Here is a 26,159-nt window from a genome sequence, read left to right on the forward strand (position 1 = left end):
CCCCCCCCAAAAAAAAAAAAAAAAAAGCCTACAGGGGTAACTCCGGGGAGTTGCAATTCCTCCCTCGAACATTGCAGCTGACTCCCAATGACCCACAGGGCGTTCTCACAGCTCGCGGCGGACAACCAGTTCGCGACGCTGGGGATCGTGCTCCTGGGCGCGCTGGCGCAGGTCCACGCGGCGTGCGTGCAGATCGTCGGCGCCGAGGCCGCCGGCGCCGGCGGGGAGCAGCCGGTGGCGGACGAGGAGGGCGAAGCGGACACGAGGTCGACCAAGACGACCAAAGCTACCGCGGTTCCGGCGGGCGCGGACCGGATCATGAAGAAGGCCGCCAGTGCCAAGGCCGTGCCTGGCCTTGGCATCGGGACCGTGGACGCGGGCGAGGTCGTGTCGCGCGAGGAGATCGCGGCGGCAGCAAGGCGCGGCAAGGACAAGGCGGGCGCGGGCGCGGCCGAGAGGCGGACCGAGGAGGCCGGCAGCCCGCCGCCGAAGCGCAAGAAGCGCGAGGCCGGGGAGGCCGTGTCCTCTTCTGGCGCGTCGGCGCGTTTGCGTGCCGGGTTGGTAGAAAAGGGGGACAAGGCTGCCAAGGAGGAGAGGGCCAAGGCCAAGAAGAAGAAGAAGGCGAAGAAGGGGGACGAGTTCGACGCCCTGTTCAGCTCTCTGATGTGAATGCGCCTGGGGATGTAGGGAGGAGGGGACTACAGATCACGTATTTCTTTCCAAGTAGAAAGCAGGGGAGTCTCGTTTAGTAGTCGCCAACAAGTAAGTCCACGGGGGTGGATATCATGAACTGGTTTGGTGCGAGAAAAGTGACAATGTATAACTCCATTAATACTAACAAGCGGTCGCCACTTCTACAAGCCAGCAATTCCTTGGCCAACGTTTTGGACCTTTCCCCATGTATTGCGCCAACCCTGTTTCCACAACAAGCCAGCAGCCAACGAACGCATCTGTGTACACAAGCCCCAAGGTCTCGTAAAGCTAGCTAATTCTTCCTACAATCTTGATAAGCCTGGGTAATTGCTCCATTTGCCCAGCTAACCCGCCTTGATTTTCCCATACAAAAAAAGGTCTTTCGAGCTGCCGTGAGTTCATCGCTTAGTCTCCTCTAAGATCAACGATTTACCAAACGCCCCGTTCGGTGTGAGCTTTTACCGGCCTACGGACCTGTAGGACCAGATGCGAGCTCTCATATCACCAGAACCGGTCGCGAAGAAGCCTCCGGCGGGGCTGGGTGCCACGGAAATAACCGAGTTCTTGTGTCCCTGAAGCATGAGCTGGGTGTACCCAGTGACTGGGTCCCAGAATTGCACGCCACGGTCCTTGGAACCGGACATGACCCACGCGTTATCAGGGGTGAGCGCGACGGATAGGACGAAATCCTGTCATCAGTTAGCAAGTGGCAAAATCCACAGATAAGAAATATGCTTACCCTGTGACCTTCGAAGGTCCTGAGACATTTGCCTCCCTTCGCAGGGGGGTTGCTGATTCCTCGGGGCGCAGAGAGCTCCCACATCTTGATAGTCTTGTCCAGACTGCCCGAGACCAGTTCTCTGCCATTGGGAGAGAATGCCACACTGTAGACACTGTCCTTGTGGCCATCGGGACCCTCCAGTCGCTCGACCAGGATACCCTGCTGGATGTCCCAGACGCGCACGCTCTTGTCTAGCGAGCCGGCTGCGACGTATCTCGTGTCGGGCGAGATGGCCACCGTGGTGACGCCATCCTCAATAGTCAGGGTCAACATGGCAGCGCCGGTCTCGATGTCCCACAGACGGACAGTCCTGTCTCCACTACCAGACGCGATCGTTCGGCCGTCGCGGGCGAAGTCGAGGGAGTAGATGTCCTGCTCGTGGCCTGAGAAGGTGTTGCGGATGGTTCTGTTCTGGATGTCCCAGACGCGGATGAGCTTGTCCTCGGCACCGGTGGCCAAGTACTTGCCATCGGGGCTGAAGCAGACGCTTCGAATGTAGAGGTCCCCGCTAATGTCGACATTCTCGTCCTGGAGCACGCAGACCTTCTCACCGGTGTTGACGTCGTAAATCTGCGCGGATCTGTTGCAGCCGGTAGCAACGTACTTGCCATCGTGGCTGAATCGCACACAGCAGACAACGCTCTCGTGGCCTAGGGTGTGGACAAGCTCAACATCCAACGTGCGTGGGACCTGCTGGTTGAAGATGACGAACCAGTCATCGCGGGTCTTCTTGCTGTGAGCAGGGAGACGGTCGGGGTCGAGATCGCCCAGGGCGTTGTTCACGAGCTGACCGGGACCGGGGTGAGGCGGCATCGGTCCTCTGTGGTCGGGCGTGGGTTGGTTGTGAACCTGAGGGGAGGCACCGGGGCCGGGCGGGTAAGGCATGGGGTTGTTGATCTGCGGAGTGGCAGGGCCGGTCGGGGGTCTACCACCAATGCCGCGCTTGCTGCCAGGTCCGGGGCTAGCGGTACTCTGGGGCGGCTGGCCCGGGAAGCCGTTGGGGCCGGGACCCTGCTGGTAGGGCTGCTGGAACGGGGGCTGCTGAGACGGCGGAGGCTGTGGGGGAGGAGGTCCCTGGAGCCCGGGAGGAGGCTGCGGCATCTGGTGCTGCTGAGGTCCGGGGCCCTGCTCCTGGGGCGGGGGCTGCGGTGGCAGGCCGGCTTGGCCACCTTGGCCGGTCATGATACCCTGGAAGAGGTTGTTGCCCATGCCGATGGAGGGCGGAGGAGGAACGTTCGAGGGGCCACCGTGCTGGGGAGGCCCAGGCATGCCCGGCTGAGGGGCGCCACCGCGAGCGGCCTCAAGCTGGCGACGCAGCAGAAGCAGTTCTTCCTCATACCTGGACGGGGTCTTGTCAGCAAAATAGGGGGTTCAGTGGCTACTGATTGCTGGTCACCTACTTGGCCTTGAGGGTCATGTGCGTCTGCTCAAGCTGGTAGACCTTTTCGCGCACCAGCTGGGCCTCTTGCACCTGTTGCTGGACTGGGGGCATTGGTCAGCGTCCTGGCATCTGACGACGGCAAAGATTGCTCGTGGGAGGAAGCGCAAGTGTGCTCTGGCCACGGCGTGAGGCTGCGCGTAATGGTTACTTACTTTGCTGCTCGTAGCCCTCGTTGAGCCGGACCTGGTTGTCGAACTCGGCGCGGATCTGGTCCAGGAGCTCATTCAAGCGGCTCGCATTCTGGGGAAGGCCCCGGTGCTGCGGGTACATGGACATGATGGCGGACTTGATCGGCGGCTGTGTGTCCTCCAAAGGGTTGGTTGAAGTGATGAAAGCCGGTGGTTGCACCGAACGTGAGACGGATTAGACGCGAAGGGGGGTCTTTCTTGGCGCAGTGTTCGACAAGGCTGGTACCTGAGCAGGCGGCGTCCAGGTCGGTTGCGACAATGCTCGGCTGGCGATGGGCGCAGACGATGGAGGAATTGCAGTCCGGTCCGGCGCACGTTGAACGGAGCCACGCAGCCTGTGAGCCCGTGAGGCGGTCGGAGGGGCGAGCGATAGACGGCGACGGACACGACGCGGTGCGATGAGGCTGTCTGTCTCGGGAGATGTCGAGCCCCGTTCAGACGGCAGTGAGCATGTCGGTCGTGACGGGGGTTGGCAGCAGTGAGGAGATGGCCGCGGTGGGATGGCAGGCCAGCGGTCAATGGAAGGTCGCGATGGAAAGGGGGTGCGATGCGATGGACGGATCGCGACGGGCGGGCGTTGGCGGGTGAGAAGGGTGGATGGGATGGGATGGGATGGGAATCTCTGGGAAAAACAAGCGCTGGGGAGCACGGCAGAGGAAGAGGAGTTTTACCCTTGCACCGGCCTGGAAGGAAGAAGAGAAGGCGGCCAGCGGCCAGCGGGCCAGCGAGAGGGCCCGGGCGTCTTGTGCATCTGGGGGCCCTTTTTTGGGCGACTTGCGACCCTGGCCCGGCCGCTAAAGGTAAACTTACAGGGGGGCCAGGGGGGCAGGGGGGAGGGGGGGGGAGCACCCACTGAGCGGGCTGGTAGTGATGATGATGATGATGATGGCCCAAGGTACGGTACTGTGCAGTTAGTGACTACCTAACTTTAGGTAGCTACTGTAGTGTGCAGTACCTGCTTAGGTACCTTGGAGCCTGCAGGGCCTGCAGGCTGGTGCAGCCGCTAGAAGCCCCTGCCCGCCTGGGATGCATGGTGGCATGGCCATGGCCCGCATGTCTAATAACTAGTGGGTGGGCAATTAATGGAGCGGCGCATGGGAGGCTCCAGCAAGCCAGCAACCAGGGCCGGACTGACTGGTCAAGCCAGGCTGGCCGCTGGCTGGCCGCCGGGCGCGCTCGGCGCTCGAGGCGTACAGATTGACCTGGGCTGCGTCGACTGGGGGGGGGGGTCCACATCGGACGTGGGTTAGGTAGGGTGCCATCTGGAAGAGACGCTACGGAATCTCGCGTACCCAGCCCAACATTGCAAACCTAAGTTCCCTATCAATCAGCCGACGGTACCGTGCCACGCGCGATACAGTACGTACCGCGTTCCCACAAGCTTCCGGCAGTGTCCAGGCGGCGCTGCGGTACAGGGACGGTGGGAGGGGGGGTGTTCGCAGCAGAGACATTGCTTACCTACTACCATGCACTCGCTCACAAGTACCTGACTACCATGGTACAGGAGGTCGGTCTTGTACACGAGCGACATGGAAACCTTCAAGTCCACTTGCACAAATACTCAGATACTTGAGTAGTCAATCAGTCAGCCCTCTGTTTGCTATGCCGAAGCCCTCCATGCGTCGCGTTGAGCTCCAGATTGCAAACTGTCTGGGGAAAGACGCCTCAAGCTTGGACTCCCAGGCGGGACACAGTGACTGCTTGGTTGGCCATGGCCACGGTCCGACAGCTTATGTGCTCAGAGAAATATTGACAGACAACATAGAATTAGACGACAGTGCGTACTCCCATCCAATGTGTCGTTAAATGTGCCCAGCATATTTGCATCGAGTGTGTGGGGTGGGGAGAGCATTTGCCAGCAGGGGATCCCCATGACGGCAAACACCCTATATCACTTTCTTTAAACGTCGCTTTCGCATCGGCTGGTTGCGTGCGGCCTGCCACGCATGCACACCCAGCCAGTGCATGTGCTAAATCAATGCAGATTACAGGTTCCGGACCGACTGCAGCCCGCGGTGATGGTACATCATCGAGATGCAGTAAGAAAGCCATTGCTAACGTGCGTCTTGGTTTACCTACAATAGCCACCCAAGAGCCTGCATCGGGACCCCAGGAGGTTGGCTTCACTGCAGCCGGTTGCTTGTGCTCTGCCGTCGACGATCGAGGATAACTTGGTTCAACTGGCCTCCCACATCCACGGCCAACACTAGGGAACCACTTGACAGTCAACAGGCCTCCGTCTTGGATTGCCTGCCTTGCCTGCCGTTCGGTGTGCGGCACCTGCCCGGGCTCGGGGTAATTTGTTCGGTCATCTAGGCCTAGAGTCGTACTATGGTATACGCATGCTGTCTTGGCAAGGATCGATCTGCATTCCCGTAGTGAGCAGCCTTGGTCTTGCTTTTCTCTGCGGCTGGGACCACGATCCTCAGCGAGAAGGACGGAGTGGGCGAAGCCAGCAAGGCATGGCCCGACCATGACGAAATGCATGTGCCTAACCTTACATATCTGTAGGATGTCAGACTTTGGCGCGCATGTTTCCGATGGTATTCCTGATAAGAAACGAAGTCTTTGGTCCTTTTGAACCTATCGCAGCCGCTTATGGCAGTGTGCCCGAGACAGCCCCAGGGGGCTCGATTCGGTCAGGGAAACCAGCGAGCTTTGGTTTCCCCGATGGCTCGCCAAGCTCTAGCGGAACCCCTCACGCGTTCGGGTTGCCGTTCCCTACGAGATTGCCCGGGAGTTACCGGGGTCTCGGGCCCAGCTTAACCCCAGCTTCCTCCCCGGGGTGCATCTAGACGAGTTGACTTTGGTTTGGCGCCGACCGAATTACTCAGGCCAGAACGAAGAACACACCCAATGACTCGCCTCCCTCCTCTGCTGCGAAAGCAATCAGTGCAGGCCGCGCTCGGCAGTGCCTTTTGGCAGAGTTTGGTGCCTTGCTCCGTTTAGACTTTTGCTCGTTAGCCTTCCCGAACCTCAACGGATCCAAAAGCCGTCAAGGCCACTTTCCTGGCTGGGCAATCTGCTAGCAGCCAAGACTGGAGCCGAAACTGGAGAAGTGATCCTGGCGGTTGGAAAAGGAATCTTGTTCCGCACACCACTCACCCCCTCTTCCTAGAGTCTTACGACATGTGCCTACTGCATGCAGCGGGCAGGCGGGTCAAATAGTATTTGGAACCCCATTGGATTCCATGTATGTATGCCAGGCAGGGCGTGCTGGACGAAACGTTGCGGGCTAGTGCAGCAGTGCGCTGCAGGCTTGCTGCACGACTCCGAAAGCGTGAGAATATGATCTCTTTTTTCCCTTTGCCGCCCATGCAAGGCAGGTTCCATCAAACCATCCGCATGACTCTGGCTGCTTTAGCTCAAAACGAAACGACACCGCCTGGTGAGAGACATACTTGTGTGTGCATTGCCACGGATTACTTGCTCTCCATCCCAGCCACTGCCCAGGCTTCAAAAGCCGTACACCGACAAATCCCACCAGTATCCAATGGGCGCACAGATTTAGTCAGTTGCGAAAGTTCCCGTTGCGTAGCCAGATTACTCTCTTCGGGCTGGGGCTTTGTGACCACGCGGGAGCGAGAGTAGTACGAACGCCGAAACTACATAGGTAGTCTTCACGATGACTAGCATATCCAAACTCCACAACTTGAGTTACCTGGGCTGATGAAATAAATCCTAGAAAAAGCTCCTCATCGTCCCTCGTTATATCTCTTTCTCCGCAGAACTGGAGACCCTAGCGTGATCAGGAACAAGAAGCAGGATAGCACAAATATACGGCTACCGCAATACACTCAACAGGAGCATAACAGGGAGGAAAAAGAGAGCAATGGGAGCCGAAGGATCTGGAAACCATATTAGCAAAACCTACGTTCCCAAGTTTTTCTCTGCCAACGATCTATATGTCTTAAAGTGACAGACTTGCCACCAAACTGATGCTCTCTGCTGGGGCCCCAGAACAGCTGGAACTCGCCTATCCAACGCGGCTGTGCTCGGCTCGGCGCGTCTCGTCAAGTGCCTTCAAAGTGACCGTCATGGTCTATCTTACCTCAGCTGCACTAGAAATAGCAACCAACGTTGTTACCATCATTATCATTATCATCGAACAAGCAAGTGTGTGTGCTGGTGAACCTCGCCCTGGAGTATCGCAGTCAGCATCATAGCATCAATGCATGTTTGAAAACTCGCCCAGGCGCGAGATGTTCAGTTTCACGGTAGCATAGTCAAGTCCGCAGTCCTATGGACTTCCGCATCAGTCCTAGCTATCGCCCAAACTGATAATGACTTGGCAGCAACAGCGATCATACAACATCAGACTGTGTGTTATGGCTTTAAGATCTAACTTACACGGCACAGTTTGTGAAAGATCAGATAGGGCATTGTAGAAGCAGAAGACCAGGGCAGACTGGAATGAGTATTATTCACATCAATAATACTGTGTACGGACGCCGATATTTACTTCTGCCTCGCTCACGGTTGAGGAGGAGCATGATTCACCGGAACTAGACCGTGATCCTGACCCCCGAGACTCGGATAGAAAGCTTAGAGCTTATGTACATTACATAACGGTTTAGCGATCGAGGCTAGGCTTCTGGTATAGGGGTTCTAGTTTTTATCGTGTATCTAAAAGCGCGTGGCTCAATATAACCATTGTGTTTTCTATCTAGCACTATTGAATTAAAGGAAAAAGAAACTTGCCATGGGAAAGTGTGATATCGACCAAAGTATTTCTTACCGTTTCCAGGCACAATTTTTTGTCTGGATGGAAAACTTAGAAACGATGGCCTCCGAAGGATATCGGCAGGTTTGTCAATCTCCTTCCAGAATGACTTTGATCTCATGCTAGTAAATTTCGAACATGCCACCCGATCCTCCCCTGCACCATCAACCATGAATGCTGCAAATGCACGACAGCCACACCAACGCAGTCGATGCACTTGTATTCCCCCCTGGCCGCGATTATCGATGGGGATCAGAGGAAACCATGCGTCGATTTCGAGGATCCCTTTGCAGATCTGGAACGGCGACTGTTCTGTGGTGGAGCACATAAGAGCAGATTATGGCCGGTTCATCGGCTCATGTCATGTTATACGGGGCGCAACTCGAAACCCGCCAAGAACCCCGTGAGAGCAAGATTTCGTGCAGCATATAAACAGAGCTGGCAACCCTCGAAATTATGAACTTGATATTCATTTTGCTGCAAATGCCAGCACTAAGCATGATCACTTCTGTTATGCTTGCTATTGCTTGAGAACTTTTCGCTCATGCAACTTACGCCGTATCCCACGAAATGGTCGATGGCATGTGGACACCTTCAATTTCCGAAATGAGCACCTCGCCGCAGTACTATGAAGCAGTATGGTAACTTCTCAGTTCAAAATTTTTAGGACAAGAAAGCAGCACAGGTGCCTCTGCAAGCTGGTGGACCAATACTGAACAACTGAAACTGGCACTGAGCGCAGATCACACTTGACGCGGAGGCCATTTAACATGGGATTATTCAAGTCTTTTTTATATTAACACGCACACCACGCGCGGGACGATCCATCACTCGGTGACGTGACCATGGCGCGGCAGAAGCTAAGCTGTATACAGGGATATCGAACCGGAAGAAATTGAGCAAAAGACGCCGCCAAAGGGCAAGTAGTCGACTCTGGCAAAAAAGAGCGAAAGCGAGACCCTTTCCAATGTTTTCAGTAGCAGAAGCAGCGGATAATGCTGTGTATACTGGACATTATCACATATAATGCTCCTAGTTGGCCTTGGCGCCCTTCTTGTTGCCCTTGCCACCGGCGTGGTGCGGCTCGCGGGTCTCAAGCTCTGCCTCGTCGCGCTGTGCCTTTGCTCCCTTCTTGTTGCCCTTGCCACCAGCGTGGTGAGGCTCGCGGGTCTCGAGCTCTGCCTCGTCGCGTTGGTTCTTGGCAGCAGCGTTGGCACCCTTCTTGTTACCCTTGCCGCCGGCGTGGTGAGGCTCACGGGTCTCTAGCCCAGACTCATCACGTTGTGCCTTCGCTCCCTTCTTGTTACCCTTACCACCGGCGTGGTGAGGCTCGCGGGTCTCGAGCTCTGCCTCGTCACGCTGTGCCTTGGCGCCCTTCTTGTTGCCCTTGCCGCCAGCGTGGTGCGGCTCACGGGTCTCCAGTTCGGATTCATCACGCTGGTTCTTGGCAGCAGCATTGGCGCCCTTCTTGTTGCCCTTGCCACCGGCGTGGTGAGGTTCACGGGTCTCAAGCTCTGCCTCGTCGCGCTGGTTCTTAGCGGCGGCATTGGCACCCTTCTTGTTACCCTTTCCACCAGCATGCTGAAAGACCGGTTAGCTACGCTCTAGTGACGTGATTGATAAGAATGGAAAGCTTACGTGGCGGGCTTCGAGCTCGGCCTCGTCGCGCTGGTTCTTAGCGGCGGCGTTGGCACCCTTCTTGTTGCCCTTTCCGCCAGCGTGGTGAGGCTCACGAGTCTCTAGCTCAGACTCGTCACGCTGTGCCTTTGCCCCCTTCTTGTTACCCTTTCCACCAGCATGGTGCCGAGCTTCAATGGCAGGAGCAGCCAAGGCCGGGGCAGCGTAGACAGCCAAGACGCCCTAAGGGGATGAGTTAGTAAACTTGTACCATATTGCAGTAACTGGGTGACACTTACAGCTAGAGGACGGGCAAGGTCGCGGGGACCAGTGATCTGGAAGCCGCTGACGGCCGAGGTAGCCAGCAAGCTGGAAACGGCCAGCTGAAGGAGCGAAGGAGCGTGCATATTGACTGAATAAGTAAAGGCTGGCCGGCAGCTGAAAGAATGACTAAGTTATAGTACTGTCTAAGAAACGAAGGGTGTCAAACCAAAGATGTCGAGCCAAAGAGAGAAGCGGATACTAAGAGAAGATTTCTGGGCAAGCCTAGAGGTAGTTTGAGTGGGTTTATATTCGAAATCGCACGTTAGTCGGGACCCAAGCTTTCTGCAAAGACAAGGGGATCGGAACTGGGTCAGCCACCAAGTTTCCCGCCAAAGGGCAGATCGGATGGAGGCTCAAACCCCGAGGACGTGGGAACGGTCTCGTCTCTCGACGTCTCAAGATACAGCCGCTAAGATCGGCTCGTGGTCTCTCCTGCTCAGAGGGCGACATCGTGACTTCTCACCCCGATCTACGGCAGGCATCTTGGCGTCCACTCAGAGCCGGTGCTGAGCTAAAGAAGCGGGGAGACGAGGGCTATGAGATCTATCCAAGCGAGATGCACCCCATGGAAGCGTGGCCGAAGATTGAAGGCTCGTACACAAGGTTGGGTTTCATCGTGGACTGGGACCCCATTCGACGACAACGGCATTGGGGGCCCAGCTTGCGATGGGACGGCAATGCGGCCCTGTGACGGTGAGGCTCGAGGTATGCCATTTGGGGGATAGTCGGCGGTTGCAGAGCCTCACGCAGGGAAGGCGATGTTAGACCTGGGTATGAAGGCTTGGCCTACCAGATTAACATGCACCCGCCCGCTGACAGCATTGGACCTGGGCGATCTGCTTGTGCCGTCAATCATAAGCCTTGGGAGCTATTCCCAGACCATCGAGGCCAGCCGTTGGGAGTCGGAGGAGGCTGTCTCACATCCCTGTCTGAAACTTGTGTCGCCAAGAGGGGCGCGAAGATCTTGCCTGGTGCGCGAGGATGTGACATCGGGGGGGACTGTCTCGCTTCGTCATGCACTTCCCCAGCATCAGGAAAATATGGCTGTCGCAACCGCAGTGTGGACATGGGATGAAACGCATGGACTGCCCATGTGTCATCGTGGGTGCCCTGGGCAGGCTGGCAGCCAGGCAGCCCAGCGCCGCTGGACGAGGCCTGTCCAAATTTAGCCGCCCTCTGGGGTGCATGTCCGTTTCCCAAGATTTTGAGAGAGCGATCAGTCTTAAGGGCGGTTGCTATTGTCGCGAATCATCGTCTACACTTGCGTCGCAAGAAATAGCTCAATGCCAAGGGATAGACACTGTTCCCTTGCCGTGAATCTCACATCATAGCGATTCGCAAAAGCCAAGCCCGAGTCTGCCGAACCTCTGCTTGGCACTCGCTGACAATGATGAACTTCCTGCGTATGATAACTTGGGTATTCTCGTGATGAGGAAAGCTAGTGCCCCAACCCCAACCCAGCAGCCTGCAGCTAATTCAGTGAGCGAGTGGGCTCTCTGCATGGCCATGGCCCGCCCATCCACAAGTTCCAAGAGTTCAGACCTCAGACTCCAGGCGCCTCTCTCAAGTCGTACCTGCATTTGGCCTAGTGCTGCCCGCAACGCCAACTCTCTATTGTGGAATTAGTATGTGGACCCGCCCTCCATGGATGCGTGAGACGTCTCGTCTTGGTTTGAAGCTAGGGCCAGTCTCGTCAGTATAGGCTGCAGGCGACCACGCCCCCCCGGCAACAGAAGCTTGTCTGTTGCATCGAGGGATGTTTCCAAATGCCCTCACAATTGTCGCCAGCATGCGCCTTGACCATGCCTCTTGACCATGCCTCTGTCCGCTTTCGACGAACACGTCGCCAAGGCGTCGGCCGCCGCCCGCTGATGTTGGTATCTCTCCTTCAAGGCCGGATTCTTCTTCGTCTCAACCTTCTCTCTCTCGCTCTCCTTCTCCTTGTGTCACTTCCGCGCCTTTCGCAGTGTGCACCGTTTTAATTCCCAGTTCTCTTCCCTTCTCGCAGCACCAGGTGTGCCCGTACTATATTTCTGTTTTTGTTTCGTTTCCCAGATGGCCAAGGCTTACCGGTCCGTTCCTCATGAGGAGGAAGAGCCTCTTACGGGCAACGGCAACGATGCCGTAGACGAGAAGTGGTCGTGGAGGTCATCAGAGTCATCAGAGATGGAATCGCCCATAACGAAGAGGCTGCGAAGGATAAGTCCACATTGGCCTTGGATTGCGCACGCCATTCTGTTGTCGATCTCCATGCTTTTCTTTACCTTGTCCTTCTGCATGAAGTCGGCCAGACATGGGCCGGCAGGGCGGTTACCAGAGACGTACTGTATGTTGCCAGACTGGACAGCGCGATTGCATTTTGTTCTACTGGAGCTAACGAGACCCCAGCGCCTGCACTCGGTGCGATAAAGTATGAGATACAACACTTCGACCTGCCGCCGATAGCTGAAGGGCCCTTCATCGGCAAAGGCGACGACGTGGATGCGCGATGGGACTACATCACCGATGGCAGTATGTAACCGGCCGCCGCTGACATCTTGGACTAGTTGACTAACACTAGCAAGTTCCGGACACAATGATATCTCGGGAGGAGATGATCAAAATAGGTCTCGACCCGGAAGGCGCTCTCGAGATCACAGACCCAAGGACCGGCAAGCATGGATACCGAGTGGCCATCGAGGTCTTCCACCAGCTGCACTGCCTGAACCTCATGAGACAGAACAACTACAAGTCGCACTACGAGCAGTTTGGCGGGGACACGGCTGCCCCGAAGCACGACCTGGCTGGGCATATCGACCACTGCATCGATGCACTCCGCCAGTTTGTCATGTGCCAGGGAGACGTCAATGTGTTTGCGTTCAGGTATCCATTTGGCGACAACGACCCCTGGCCGGATTATACTACACCGCATGTGTGCAGGAACTTTGAGAGTCTTCGGACGTGGGCAGTTGAGCACGGTGTCCCACACACGCCTGGCGAGCCTCCCCATTAAGGGACCTCCAAACCCAATAAGGAGTACTGCAAGATACATTGAAGACTTGTATATAAAACTAGAATAAGCGCCAGTCCTGTTAAGAACAATTGGATACCAGGCCGTTCCTATTTTTCCAAGGATGTTATCGGACGACACCAGAGCTGTCACTACGACTAAAGGATTGAGACGCGTTTACTTGATCGTGCAGCACATAATCAAATGAGTTTTCCAAAGAGACACCCAGCTGGTATAGACATGCAGGTGCAGTTGGCCGGTCATGAGATCTGTATGTTTGTGGAGAGTGCATGTTCAGATATATATAAATGTCTTATCAAACCTGGGGGTCCAGGCCACAGAAAGGGGCACGGACAGACGTGTGAAGCGGAAGAACTATTGTTATTGAGTTTCGCAAACTGCTGGCTGAACACGCAGGCAAAAGGCTTGGACGGGCACGGAAATACCGTTGTCGGCCGGAGACGGGCCCCGAGACTGTCAGATTGTCCAATCTTATCAGATCAAGGAGATCTTGCCAAGGGCGCATTAGCACCATCAGTGGGACGATCGCCATCGCCATCGCGACGCAGCGCATGGAGAACACGAACACGAGTATTCGTATAATTGAATATCGACACTGCAAAGCCTGCATTGGCACATGCAGCCGTACGGTACCGAACAGCGGGTTGACTAAAAGATTGCTCAGGGAAGAGTCGGCGGTGCAAGCCACTCTCCTTCACTGGTTGACTGGTCACTTTTGGAAAACTCCGATGTTGAGTGGCCTGATTATTTGGGCGAATGAGATGTTTCGCTCACCTGCATATCATCGAACCGCGCTTTTCTATCTCTCAAGTCGGTGAGCTCGGTCCTGCGGGGTGCATTTTTGAGGGGGGGCTACCCAATCAGCTTACACGATCCCCTATTTCGATCGAGTCTTGTGCAACCACATTGGCCTGTACAATCTTCAGCGGGAAGCATTGTATTAAGGCAGGGAAACTTCTTCTTTACTATAAACCATCAAGCGGCTGTGCTCGACGGATATCATCATACCCCCAGCGAAAGATGTACTTTGAATTGGCGCCAGCCTTGGCCACTAACACCACGAGTACCTAACTAAGTACTTAGAAAATGCTCCACGCCTTATGAGCATGGGGACCCCGATTTCCGGCGTGACCTGATGTCAGTCGTTGGGGCTGCAAAATGGGGGCACTGTCGTTCGATATATCCGATATTTGTCTCCAGGGGCGCGCAGGCAATCTCCCAGAGGCGACACCAAAAAGGCTGCGACGCGCCACTGAGTAAATGTCCAAGTTAGGTTTCCGTTGCATCCGTCGGCCTCTTGTGTCCTCATTTGCTGCCTCGCCAGGTTTATAGTCGAGCAACGGAGAGATTTTGAGTTTTGGCATTCCCCCTTCTCCCGCGTCGTAACCAAAAGTTTCTTGAACAACTCGGAGAAAAAAAGAAGGGTCTCTTTCCCCCTAGGCCGATCTGCAAACCCGCCAACTCAATTCATCCTGCAGCTCAAGCGTGGCGCCGGACGAAAGAAACCCCCCTTAACGAGGCCGCCTGATCCCTGCAATTCGCGAGAATTGCATAGTACGAGGGAGCAAATTTCCGTTACCGTGCTGTCGCTCCGCCCCTACCCTCCATATTGATTGTCCGATAACATTGCAATCTGCCGCTCTCTTTTCCTGACCATATTCCTTCTTTTTGCTTGCGCCTCGGGCTCGGCCTCGCTTTGCCTTTGCCTTGATCTTTCTTTGGCACGCGCGCAGCTTCGTGTACTTTGTCTGCTGGGCGATTCACACTCTCTATATTCGCCATGGACGTCGTCAATGAGCTCTGGGACACCTTTATAGGCGACTATGCCTACGCATACCTGCTGCCGGCGCGTCCCGCCCCGTACGACTTCCCGGACTCGACCATAAACTCGACGCAGCAAGTCTTCTCTGCGTGGCGCTATGAGCCCGCGACCAAGTACCTCCAGGTCCAGCCCAGCCAGTATGCCTACATGAGCGCATGGGACAGGGACAACATCTACCGCCAGTCGGTCAACTTGTTCCTGATCACCTGGTGAGTTTGGGCCCTGTGACAAAGCGCCACCCACCTATACTATACCGCCGCGTTGCTAAACTTTGCGCTCTCCCCTAGGATCTTTGGTCTGCTCACCTACTTTGTTTTCGCAACGCTATCGTACCTGTTCATCTTCGACAAGGCGACCTTCCAGCACCCGAAATACCTGAAGAACCAGATCCGCCTGGAGATCCGGCAGACCATGATCTCCATGCCCATCATGTCGGTGCTGACGCTGCCCTTCTTCCTGGCCGAGGTGCGCGGCTTCACCAAGTGCTACGACACGCCGGACGAGGGCCCCGGGGCGTGGTACAACGTCATGCAGTTCCCGTTCTTCATCCTGTTCACCGACTTCTGCATCTACTGGATCCACCGGGGGCTGCACCACCCGCTCGTCTACAAGACGCTGCACAAGCCGCACCACAAGTGGATCATGCCGACGCCGTACGCGTCGCACGCCTTCCACCCGGTCGACGGCTGGGCGCAGGCGCTGCCGTACCACGTGTACCCGCTGCTGTTCCCGCTGCAGAAGCTGGCGTACGTGGGGCTGTTCATCTTTGTCAACTTCTGGACCATCATGATCCACGACGGCGAGTACGTGGCCAACAGCCCCGTCATCAACGGCGCCGCCTGCCACACCATGCACCACCTGTACTTCAACTACAACTACGGCCAGTACACGACGCTCTGGGACCGCTTCGGCGGCAGCTACCGCAAGCCCAACGACGAGCTGTTCCAGCGCGACACCAAGTTCAGCCAGAAGGAGTGGAAGGCCCAGGTCAAGGAGATGGAGAAGATGGTCCTCGAGGTCGAGGGCAAGGACGACCGCCAGTACGACCCGACCGAGGTCAAGAAGAACAAATAAGCGAGGGACCTCGCTGTTTCTACACCCTGACAAGCGGCGAAGCAATCCATCCGATGTTCAATGAGAGACCCTTTGGGATGGTATTGTCGATACACAACCGTAGGTTGTATGTGTACATATCCACAAACCTTATGAGAACAGGGCTCTTTTCTGAATGAAGAGGGGGCGCTGTCATTGCCTGGGGCTATATGACACAAAAATCTATGTACATATGCATGAAAAGCTAGCCCAGCCTCGCCCACGACGGGATGAGTGCAATCATGGCAGCAGGCGTTATTTTTATTTTTCAGGATCATGGCGGCCACGTACATCTATATCTTCTTCACAGCAAGTAGGAAGAAGCAGGATTTCGCCACCGCAGTAGGGTTTCTCGGGCCATCTGAGGATAGAGTGTGGGTACCAGGAGGCCACTCCGTGTCACTATCTCAAGGATGCAGACGATTTATATCATATTTGTAATGCCCACCGCGGATGAAAGACTATGAAATACTAATAATTATACCCCACTCTTCGGTTTATGTTAAACCAGTGCTAGTCGTTCTGTCCGAGAATGCTGTTTCCCTATAAATGTGTGTGTAGGAAGAAGCAACAGATCTAGTAGCCAAAGTTGATAATGAGAGTGGTCGTACGGGCGGGGCGTATATATAAGACATTGTGTGGATACGTATACTCATTTTCAAAGCACGGGCACCATAACATATAGTTGGACAAGAAAAATGAAGCCTGTCAACCCCTTTGATGTCAAGTTGATGTGAACTATCGATAACAGAGGACCGACAGTGTCCGAAGGCCCCGAAAGCAATGGGATCTTAGTGCGAACTGAAGCCTTCTCAGATTAGAGTCATCCCCCTATAGGAAGGAATTGCTCTACATGGCCCGAAAAAAAAAGTAAGAACAGAGTAAAAGGAAACCTTAGTGAAAAGAGTCGAGTAGTTGAATCGGCATCCGCGCCGCCCGTCTTCGCTTCCCATGTCGCGGGAAGTCTGAAGCCTGAAAAAATCCCAGCAAGCAAGCCAGCCAGCCGACCAACGCCGTAACGCTAAAAAGACACAAGAAAACAGATCACGTCGAATGACTGGAAATCCAAGCCAAGCTCCCTGCAGCCGCTTTGGGGCTCCTGCCTTCCTCCGTCGGTGCCAATGCCCCTCAAACAAACTGTATCTGTCGTCGCCACCGCTTATAGTAGATGCGGGCTTCCTGGCGATTGATATATTTCAGTCATTTGGGTCCCGGTCGAAATTTCGGACCCTTACAGATTCCACTCTCGTATTGGAGCCGTTGGGCGAGGTACAGTATGCAAAGAGGTTCGCGATCCGGCTCGGTCTCTCGTTTGCCCCCACTTGACGCCTAACACCCCTAAATCCCTCTCGTGTTTCCGTTTTCTCCTCTCTCACGAGAAGCTGACAAACTTGGGGTCGCGGGGGCGGCCGTCGGGCCCGATGCCGTTGGCGCTGAAGCGCTGCTCCATGTAGACCTTGCGGGCGGCGTCGAAGCGGAGGCGGCGCTTCTTCATGATCTTGAGGATCTCGGCCTTGGCGGCGTCGTCGAGCCCGGCGCGGCCGTCGCCCGACTCGACGTTGCCCGTCAGGTCAAAGGTGCTGCTGCTCAGGCCGGCCTCCATGTCGCCCGTGAAGGACGACGGCAGCCGCGCGTACAGGTGGCCCGGCCCGTACGCCGACAGGTCCGGCACCAGGTGCAGCCAGTGCGCGCGCGTCACGTACAGGATCGTGCCCGTGATCAGGGTCAGGAGGACCAGCGAGGGGAGGAGGTAGGCCATTGTTGCCGCTTGGGGTTGGGCTGGGTTGCGATCGCCTGGCGGTGGGTGGGTTGCTGTCGTAAATGCTGGAGTTACCCGAGGGACGAGTCGGAAAGAAGAGGAAAGGAGAGTCGAGTATTGTAGTAGTGGGTATTAAATGTACTGTATTGTAACGAAGATGTGATGAGGAATCGGTGTCGAAGAAAGTCGGCCGATGGGGTTTCCACGCTCGCCGCGCTCGTTCGTATCGACGGCAAGGTCGGTCTGCTCGGAAGCGATGGGACGTTGGCGTGCGGCTGACGGACGTACGGGCCTCTGGTGGAACGGGGTCTCGGAAAGGGAGGCCAACGGACAGAACAAGAAGAAAAGCGAAACTGTTGCAGATGTGCAGTCGCAACTAGACCAGAAGTCGCATACTGTAACGGGCCATCTGCTGGACCTGGGGGTATCGCAGTCGAGTGCAGCGGAATCGTGGTTGGGGAAGCTCACGACGACGGACTCTCCTGGGCTCGGCGTCGCAAAGGGGAGGCCGCTGGGCACTTTTGGCACTACTGTGGTAGATTGCTTTAATCAGAGAGACTGACGACGCGGCAGCATGAACTGAGCCAAGGCAAGCAAGGGTGGGGCGCTGTGCTTCTTTCATGCGTGTTTGGCCGCGTAGAGTGTGTCCCAACCAAGGAAGACTCAACCCTGGAAGACTCTGGGGACTCTCATCGAGGACAGCATTCGACAGGGGGCAAGGGATACATACACCAACTAGGTTATCGAGAGGGATTGGGAGCAGCAGGGAGTGGCGCATAGTTAGCCCATAGCTGACACAACTCATGCACCGCCACGTCCTGTCGACAACCTTGAGCCACCTGTGGCCCCGTTGCCAGAATTAATGACCACCTGGGGCTGATGGGCTGATGGGCTGCTGGGCAGTGGCGCTAGTGGGGACCGTCGCCCTAGGCTAGTTTAGGTATGCTAAGCGACTCCCACAGATCAATCGCAGAGATCGGTGAGAATTGTCTATCGGGCATATTTTCGAACGAAACGACGACGAACTCTCGACGCACCACCAGATTCAAGGCATCTCGAATCCTCAACCCCCCCACACGCTCACAATGGCCAGCCCTCAAGTTTCGTCGGACCTGATCTGGGAGATCGTCCGTAAGTTTGGGACCCCGCGACCGCGCTTTTTGGGCGGCACACACACACACACAGCCCGCGCACACGAGAAATTTGATAGCTGATCTGCTTCGTTCTACCCCGTCGTCCAGGCTCCAACAATGCCTTCCTCGTCAAGAGCAAGACCAGCGGCGGCATCCAGTTCTCGCGGGACCCCATGAACCTGAAGAACAAGCACTCGCGCAAGGTGAGCCAGCCAATCCCACACGAGGCCCAGCCCGGAGCAAAGACACGGGTCAAAATTCAAAGGCGTGGTCCAGCTAACAGGGGTGGCATACAGTACGCCGGTTTCGTCAACGAGAAGGTATGAGACGCAGTCCTACAAAACACCCCTCGGGATAACGAAGCGCATTTACGAATACTTTTTTTTTTGGAACAGGCCGTCGGTGTTATCCCCAACGAGAAGGGCGGTGTCAAGGTCGTCAGCAAGAAGCCTGCTACCCAGCACAAGCCCGCCACCAGCACCACCGAGACCACCTTCCACGGTGGCAAGTCTGCTCGCAAGTGAGTAGCCTCCCCCCTCGGATGATTGAGATCTACATCCATCTCCCTCGGTCGCTCTGTGTACATCTCTACTGGACCGCCTGGGAGGGAAGTACCCGGGCAATGGGATATGAGGAGCACAAATGACTGACCCGGCCTCCCTCTCCGCCACAGCTCCTACAAGGCCGTTGCCAACCAGACCGCCAAGAACGGCTACCGTGCCGACCTGCGCGAGGCCGCCGTCCAGCGCGTCTCTGCCATCCGCCGATCCCAGCTTGAGGTCAAGCCCGAACCCGAGAAGAAGCTCCGCGGCAACGCTGCCAAGAAGGCCGCCGCCGCCGCGTCGTCGTAGATGCTTTCCTTTGCTTTGTAAACGGCATGGAGGGGAGAGGGGGTTTTCCCCCCACGGACAGTACGGGGAAGGTTCAGGTTGGCGAAACAGGCGTATTTCTGTAGCTAGCTTTGTAGAGCCCTGGTAACGGGCCGTTGGGCAGCTTGGCGAATACAAAAGGTTTCAACCTCAGCAGAGATATCCCTCAGACAGACAACCTGGAAGTCGCTACTTATGGCCGAGTGCATGGAAACAACAGCGGCGAGGAGCCAGTCTCAGCATGGCGTCTTGGAAGTGACAGCGACGTTTCTCTCATGGGGCCGTACGGTTTCATCAGGATTGGGCGGACGGCCTGCGGCGTTACCTTTCTGCTGCTGCTCCATCCAGAGGCGAAGGCTGGAAACCTGGTGGGGAGACGACTTGGGATTCGGACCACAGTCTGCTGCCAAGCGTTTCCTGTCATTGATTGTCAAAAGATTGTTTTACACGGGCGTGGAGCCTCGAAACTGCGGCTGCGCTTCATCACGTCATGGGGCTCACCCAATGCCGAGCGCCATGTGACACAGCTTGTTTCCTCGGCGGCGGGACAGCCCAATTGTGGATTGACTGGGAGTCGCCGCCAACATGGTCCGGCTACGTGCTATGTAATCCTTATTACGTATGGGAGTAGTGACTGTACAGTAGGTACTCCTGACGAGAATCCGCACGATAATCGACGGGTGGATAGAGTCGGAATGCCGTGGTCGAGATATTGTCGTCCAGAGTCCGGTCCCGCCCGAGGCGTAGACGGGCAGGGTGAATAATACCTCGGGACACGAAGATTCACGACAAGTGCGGGATGGGCAAATGGGCGATGCGGCTCGCTAGTGCGCCGGCAACGGTGCGGCAATAGTCACGATGATCGGGTCGGCAAGACAAGATGGGCAGGCTGGCTGGACCCTCACTCGGGTGGTTTTGTTGTGTGTGTGTGTGTGTGTGTACGTGTGTGTGTCTTGTCCAAGGCAGGTAGGTGGTCCTCGAGTGAGACCCAGCTATCCGCACTCGGGATCTAAAGCACACCAGAGACGCAGTTACAAGGCTGGGTGGGATCTAGAATCTGGAGCCTCCCGATGGCTGGGCGGGAAACAGGACAGATAGATGCTGGAACAGGGGAATGCGAATCCAATGCTGCGCAAGCGCTGGCGAGTGCATGCTGCAGTCCGGTGTCCAATGGATCGGGCACCTGACTCTGCTGGCAGCAGCTACGACGACTGTTGAGCTCTGCAAAAGCACTTCTGAATGTATCTGGGCCGATGGCGATGGCGGGGTCAGTGTGGTCGCGCACTCCCATCCCATGGATGCCACTCGGACCCCGGTCCACTAGGCCGAAACAGGGCTTGGGGGTGCCTGTGTGTCCCTGTGGATGTGGGATGGCGGTTGCAGGAGCTTGTGAGGATCCCGCCCGCCAGGCCCCCGGCCCCAGGGCAGAGAGCTGCTTGCTCTGCTTCGGTTCCCAACGAGCAGAGCAACCTTTCGGGCTAGGTACACGCTGCGGGCTGCTGGCTGGCTGCTGGCTGGCTGCTGGTCTGCCCCGCCATCGTGGTTGCTCCCTTTCCCCCAAAACCCAAAACCCGAACCCAAGACAAGCAGACCAGCAGCCAGCAGCCAGCCCGTCCCGAAGCTCGCGTGAATTATAATAAGCACAGGTGAGTCCGCTGGCCCTCCTCTCCCCTTCCCGACTCCATTGATATTCTTCTCACATTGTCCGCGCCATCTCTCCCTCCCCCTCTCCTGCTCTCTCATTTTCTGCCATCGTCAGTCCACACGTCTTCTACCGTGTCTCGTCTGCATCTTGATCTTCTCTGACCCCGCATTCTAGAGCTCGACTCCCAACACGCCCGCAACCCCCCACCTAACACTCACACCCGTTCAGCCACGAATCACTTCAGTCACAATGGTCAAGGCAGGTATGTCACCAACGAATTGTCCCCCTCTCTGCTCATCTCGAGATCGAATCGCTGACACTACCGAACAGTCGTTGCTGGAGCCTCTGGCGGCATTGGCCAGGTCCGTCCCCTCCCCCATGTCCCTTGAACTAATCCGCCTACTCATCCGGGAGCCCGGACGACTAACACGCACCCGTGGCAGCCTCTTTCGCTCCTCCTCAAGCTCTCCCCGCTCGTTGATGAGCTCGCCCTCTACGATGTCGTCAACACCCCGGGTGTTGCTACTGATCTTTCCCACATCTCCTCCACTGCTGTAAGACTTCCCCTTACCCCTCCAACCCCTCCCCTCTGCTCTCAGGTAGGATCTTCGTGGCTGACGCATCTGAAACAACCAGAAAGTCACCGGCTACCTGCCCAAGGAGGAGGGCGGCAAGGCCGCCTTCAAGGATGCCGACATCATTGTCATCCCTGCTGGCATTCCCCGTACGTGCAAAAAAAACCCCGTCCCCAAACCCCAGACCCCACGGCGCCAGCTGCAGTTTTCCCGTGTGTACGCGGGTGGCTGGGTGGGTGTCCACAGCGCCACTGTGACTTACACGGACTCGCAGGCAAGCCCGGCATGACCCGTGACGATCTCTTCAACATCAACGCCGGCATCGTCAAGGGCCTCATTGAGATTGCCGCCGAGGTCGCCCCCAAGGCCTACATCCTGGTCATCTCCAACCCTGTCAACTCGACCGTCCCCATCGCCGCCGAGGTCCTCAAGGCCAAGGGCGTCTTCAACCCCCAGAGACTCTTCGGTGTCACCACCCTCGACATTGTCCGTGCCGAGACCTTTGTTGCCGAGATTGCTGGCAAGAAGACCGGCTCCGAGCTCACCGTCCCCGTCATCGGAGGCCACTCCGGCGAGACCATCGTCCCTCTCTTCAGCGCCGTCAAGCCCGGCGTTTCCATCCCCGATGACAAGTACGATGCTCTGGTCAACCGCGTCCAGTTCGGTGGTGATGAGGTCGTCAAGGCCAAGGACGGTGCTGGCTCCGCCACTCTGTCCATGGCTTTCGCTGGCTTCCGGTACGTTAATGTACTTCCCGTCCTCGCTGATGCCGGCTGACTGACTTCCCTCCCTCCCCAGCTTCGCCGAGAAGGTCCTCAAGGCTATCAAGGGTGAGAAGGGCCTTGTAGAGCCCAGCTACATCTACCTCCCCGGTGTCCCCGGCGGCAAGGAGATTGCCGAGAAGACCGGTGTCGACTTCTTCTCCGTGCCCGTGGAGCTTGGCGTAAGTGCAATGGCCTCACAGAGACCACAGCCCGGACTAACGGTTTTTCGCAGCCCAACGGTGCCGAGAAGGCCACCGACATCCTGGCCAACATCACCGACAAGGAGAAGACCCTGTTGGACGCTGCCATCAAGGGCCTGAAGGGCAACATCGAGAAGGGCATCAACTTTGCCCACAACCCTCCCCAGAAGTAAATCTACCCCATCTGACTTTCCCCCCCAGACCGCGAGGTCTCTCGCGGACGTTTGCGCCTTTTCCTATTCTTGATGGGTTCATGGGACACACAGTTTGCCTATGGAACGGCGTGGTGTGTAGACAAACAAAAAAGCATGATTTGAGCGATAAAATGACGAGACCGGTGACTGATAGCATGCGTTCTCCCCAGGCTGTAAACGTGATGTCCTTAGGAATTTAACCCTTCCCGAGTGATGAACCCCTTTTATCTTGATCCCCCCCGCGCGGAATTACACTCGCCCAGCGCTTGGCGCTCTGACGACGGCGAACCGAGACGGGATGGTGGCGGTGGAAAGGGGGGCTGAGGATTCGACGGTTTGAGAGGGACGAGAGCTCAGGCAGAAGCACGGATGGACATACAGACGGGAAAGGATTCGGGTGGGAAACGGGGAGGCAAACAAATCTTCATGTAGATATTCACCAAATGCCATAAACGCCATAGAACGCCATCACTCCATCTAGATGCTTTCCACCCCGCTCATGCCCCCGCGCCCACCTCCGGCGTCGTGCATTACTACATTGGCAAGCTGCGCCACAAATCCCTAGTCTTGCCTTCGGGCGGCGCCGGATATACGACAGACGGGACAGGCCAGAAGAACACCCAAACCTCGTCCCCTCCGACCTCACTCGGTAAGAGACGAGAAAAGCGTAGAAAGGGGGAACGGGGGTTTTTAATCTTCTTCTCTCGTTCCGTCTCTCTTCTCTCACGACTTGGCCGGTATCGTCTTGATCTGGAACACGGCGCCCGGCAGCTCGCTCGACTCGGCCTGCACCGTGGCGTTGATGCCCAGCGCCGCCAGCGCGCCCTTGACGATGCCGCAGGGAAACCACAGGAACTGGAGGACCCCCCCCGGCGGCGCGGGGTTCGTGTCAGTAATGGGGATTTCGGCGTGTTTGTTTGTTTGTTGGTTTGGTTTGTGTGATAATCATGTTCTGTCGTCCCGCTCGTCTCGTATAAAGAAGACGGGAGACGTACGAGATACACGAGATTTTGGGGTAGTGGGACAATACAGAGGGAGGCTGAACAGCAAATGTCGATGACAAGAGTAGAAGGCAGAAAGAGGAAGCGAGGAAAGGAAAAAAAAAACTCACAGGCTGGGCGCGCACGACGGCCTGGCCGCCGGCGTCGGTGCTCATGCGCGACAGGGGCCGGAACAGGTTGTCCGTCAGCACGTAGACGCCGCGGTGGTTGGTCTTGAGGTTGTCGATCTGCTTGCGGAACACGAGCGTCCACAGGTCCTTGCACAGGAACTTGATGACGTCGAGCGTGTCGTTGAAGCGCGGCCGGTCGCGCGAGAAGCTGGTTTGGCCCCCTAATCAGCGGCGGCACTTTTTCCTTTTCCTTTTTTCCCTCACTTGTTCTTTTCCGGTTTTGTTGGGACGAAATCAGGTAGCGTAGGAGGGAAAGGGGAGGGGGGCGCCCAGGCCATAGAGAGAGACGGAGAGATAAGGTCACGTAGAGAAAGAGAGAGAGAGAGAGAGAGAGAGACCTGTACGCTGGGCAAAGGGGGCAATATGAACACACACACACACTCACCGCTCGACGAGCCCAAGTCCCACACGGTACCCCAGCGTCTCGAGCCGGTAGAAGACGGCATCGCGCTCCTCCTCATCGTCCAGCTTCCTGCCCGTCGCCGTGGCCGTGGCCGTCGTCGACAGCGAGGCGGCATCACCACCTGCTCCTTGCTTGGATGCCGTCCCGGTCCCGGTCCCGGTCCCGGCCCCCGCCGCTGTGCTCCGGTCCGCCGCCGCCACCTCGGCCGCGTCGTCCAGCTCGTTGACCAGCCGGTACGCCATGGGCACGATCTCGATCAGCAGCAGGTCGAGGCACGACGAGTTGAGGAAGGTGGCCGTCGGGTCCGAGGCGTTGAAGGGCGGGAGGGGCTGGTCGAAGGACATGGTTGCCTGTTTGCTTTCTTGTTCTTCGCTTTTGGGTCGTCTGTTTCGCTCCTGCAGGTCGCGGCCGCCGAAGCCGGGGGGGGTTTGTGGTCTGGTGCGTGCGAAGCGTGGTGGTGATGGTGCTGGTGGTTTTCGTTCTTGGTGCCTCTTGTCTCTACCACGTTTCAAGTCCCGGGCGCGCTGCTGTTGCTCGTGTTTGTGCTATGGGCGGCGGCGCATTGGTCGAGTTGAAGAACCCGGGCTATGTGCCGTATGCAGCTTTGCGGGTTTGTACGCCGGCGCTGTGGTTCCCCGAGGTATAGGGGGGGGGGGGAGGAGGTATGTGCGTGTGCGAAAGGCCGTCGTCGCAATTGAGGCTCGCTCAAGTTGGTAATATGATCGGAGTCGCTGGCTGTTCTCTAGACCCGAGACGTGTATGCAAAGGGTGAATTGGAGGGTCGGCTTTCCTGGTAACGCGCCCAAAGTCAAGGGTAGACCCGCGAGGCTGAGAGATTGGAGGCGGCGGTCGACGTTGACTGACGTCTGGAGTGGATAGGGCTGAAGCTCTGAGCCGGGCCCAGGGGGTGAGGTCAAGGGAACGAGGGGCCCGGTCTGGCGACGCGGCGGCTCTGTGGGGGAGCTTCTATGTGGTGGTGGGGCGCCCTCTGTCTGGCGTCTGGGGGGGGGGGCATTTTCAACTGGAGAGAGTTTGGGGGGCAGCCCTGGTTGTATTTGAGCAGGCTAAAAAAAATAAGATGCTGCAGCATAATCTAGATTTCGTGAAATGTGAGTTGGTCCCCCTATCTTGAAGATTATACAGAAAACCTTTGGAAAAGTGTATTCTTGCCTCAGGAAAGACCCTTGGGGTTCAGCTAGCGGGGTGCTTTTACTATAGCCCCTTTCTTAGTATCTGATCTACTTGCCTAGGGAAATATCCATTGCATGTCCTATAAGAGGCCTGGAGTTCAGCAACGCATGCACACCAATCCAACAAACCCAGCCTTGGAAATGCCCCGTGCAGCCCTTGTCATCTCTGCATTCGACATACTTTGGTGAGAGAGGGTTTCCGTTTCCCATTGTTCTAGTGTTAAACCTCGCGTGGTCCCGTGCTAAAATCATAGTACTAGGAACCCAGTAATTCAAGTTCACGCCCGGCCGAGAGATCGTAAAATAGGCTTCATAACGTTGCGTTTCACCTGCGCCGGCACCCAAAACCAACTCCCCACGCCAGCAGACACCACACCCCTCATCGAGCTCGTGATATAGATTCAGTATATTGGCTGCCGAGCAGCTCAGCGGGCCAGGCCAGCGCAACGACCGATACGCCCAACACACTTTTGGCAGAACGGGGTGGCTTGCATAAGTAGACGGACAAGCATGCCCGTCTGCCAGACCACCCTGGGAATCCGACGTGAAGCAGCCTCTCTATCTC

General features: G+C 56.7%; 9 protein-coding genes across 9 annotated transcripts; 5 read left to right on the forward strand and 4 right to left on the reverse strand.

Moving 5' to 3' along the window:
• Window positions 1-669, forward strand: JN550_012836 (uncharacterized protein; the record flags this gene model as incomplete). Its single annotated transcript, XM_049311356.1, has 1 exon — window positions 99-669. A coding segment is annotated over one exon (571 nt), but the record flags the coding sequence as incomplete, so codon positions are not given.
• A 482-nt stretch (window positions 670-1,151) lies between these two features.
• On the reverse strand, window positions 1,152-3,191 carry JN550_012837 (uncharacterized protein; the record flags this gene model as incomplete). The annotated part of the gene is made up of 4 exons (XM_049311357.1): window positions 1,152-1,382; window positions 1,433-2,813; window positions 2,875-2,956; window positions 3,068-3,191. The coding sequence occupies 4 exons, from the start codon at window positions 3,189-3,191 to the stop codon at window positions 1,152-1,154; spliced, it is 1,818 nt and encodes a 605-aa protein (XP_049165164.1).
• Window positions 3,192-8,858: 5,667 nt separating this feature from the next.
• JN550_012838 (uncharacterized protein) lies at window positions 8,859-9,850 on the reverse strand (the record flags this gene model as incomplete). The annotated part of the gene is made up of 3 exons (XM_049311358.1): window positions 8,859-9,407; window positions 9,465-9,686; window positions 9,743-9,850. 3 exons carry the CDS (start codon window positions 9,848-9,850, stop codon window positions 8,859-8,861), a joined length of 879 nt encoding a protein of 292 aa, XP_049165165.1.
• Window positions 9,851-11,822: 1,972 nt separating this feature from the next.
• JN550_012839 (uncharacterized protein) lies at window positions 11,823-12,759 on the forward strand (the record flags this gene model as incomplete). The annotated part of the gene is made up of 3 exons (XM_049311359.1): window positions 11,823-12,093; window positions 12,156-12,278; window positions 12,332-12,759. The coding sequence occupies 3 exons, from the start codon at window positions 11,823-11,825 to the stop codon at window positions 12,757-12,759; spliced, it is 822 nt and encodes a 273-aa protein (XP_049165166.1).
• Window positions 12,760-14,557: 1,798 nt separating this feature from the next.
• On the forward strand, window positions 14,558-15,673 carry JN550_012840 (uncharacterized protein; the record flags this gene model as incomplete). Its single annotated transcript, XM_049311360.1, has 2 exons — window positions 14,558-14,808; window positions 14,887-15,673. 2 exons carry the CDS (start codon window positions 14,558-14,560, stop codon window positions 15,671-15,673), a joined length of 1,038 nt encoding a protein of 345 aa, XP_049165167.1.
• A 1,390-nt stretch (window positions 15,674-17,063) lies between these two features.
• Window positions 17,064-17,450, reverse strand: JN550_012841 (uncharacterized protein; the record flags this gene model as incomplete). Its single annotated transcript, XM_049311361.1, has 1 exon — window positions 17,064-17,450. The coding sequence occupies one exon, from the start codon at window positions 17,448-17,450 to the stop codon at window positions 17,064-17,066; it is 387 nt and encodes a 128-aa protein (XP_049165168.1).
• A 1,085-nt stretch (window positions 17,451-18,535) lies between these two features.
• JN550_012842 (uncharacterized protein) lies at window positions 18,536-19,434 on the forward strand (the record flags this gene model as incomplete). The annotated part of the gene is made up of 4 exons (XM_049311363.1): window positions 18,536-18,581; window positions 18,692-18,903; window positions 18,979-19,103; window positions 19,257-19,434. 4 exons carry the CDS (start codon window positions 18,536-18,538, stop codon window positions 19,432-19,434), a joined length of 561 nt encoding a protein of 186 aa, XP_049165169.1.
• Window positions 19,435-21,346: 1,912 nt separating this feature from the next.
• On the forward strand, window positions 21,347-22,809 carry JN550_012843 (uncharacterized protein; the record flags this gene model as incomplete). Its single annotated transcript, XM_049311364.1, has 7 exons — window positions 21,347-21,359; window positions 21,428-21,459; window positions 21,541-21,651; window positions 21,734-21,821; window positions 21,947-22,409; window positions 22,471-22,615; window positions 22,669-22,809. The coding sequence occupies 7 exons, from the start codon at window positions 21,347-21,349 to the stop codon at window positions 22,807-22,809; spliced, it is 993 nt and encodes a 330-aa protein (XP_049165170.1).
• Window positions 22,810-23,553: 744 nt separating this feature from the next.
• Window positions 23,554-24,748, reverse strand: JN550_012844 (uncharacterized protein; the record flags this gene model as incomplete). The annotated part of the gene is made up of 3 exons (XM_049311365.1): window positions 23,554-23,685; window positions 23,942-24,149; window positions 24,387-24,748. 3 exons carry the CDS (start codon window positions 24,746-24,748, stop codon window positions 23,554-23,556), a joined length of 702 nt encoding a protein of 233 aa, XP_049165171.1.
• Window positions 24,749-26,159: the final 1,411 nt, after the last annotated feature.

This window comes from Neoarthrinium moseri (assembly GCF_022829205.1).
Source record: "Neoarthrinium moseri strain CBS 164.80 chromosome Unknown scaffold96_Wmoseri_CBS_16480, whole genome shotgun sequence".
In the NCBI taxonomy this organism is placed as follows: domain Eukaryota; kingdom Fungi; phylum Ascomycota; class Sordariomycetes; order Amphisphaeriales; family Apiosporaceae; genus Neoarthrinium; species Neoarthrinium moseri.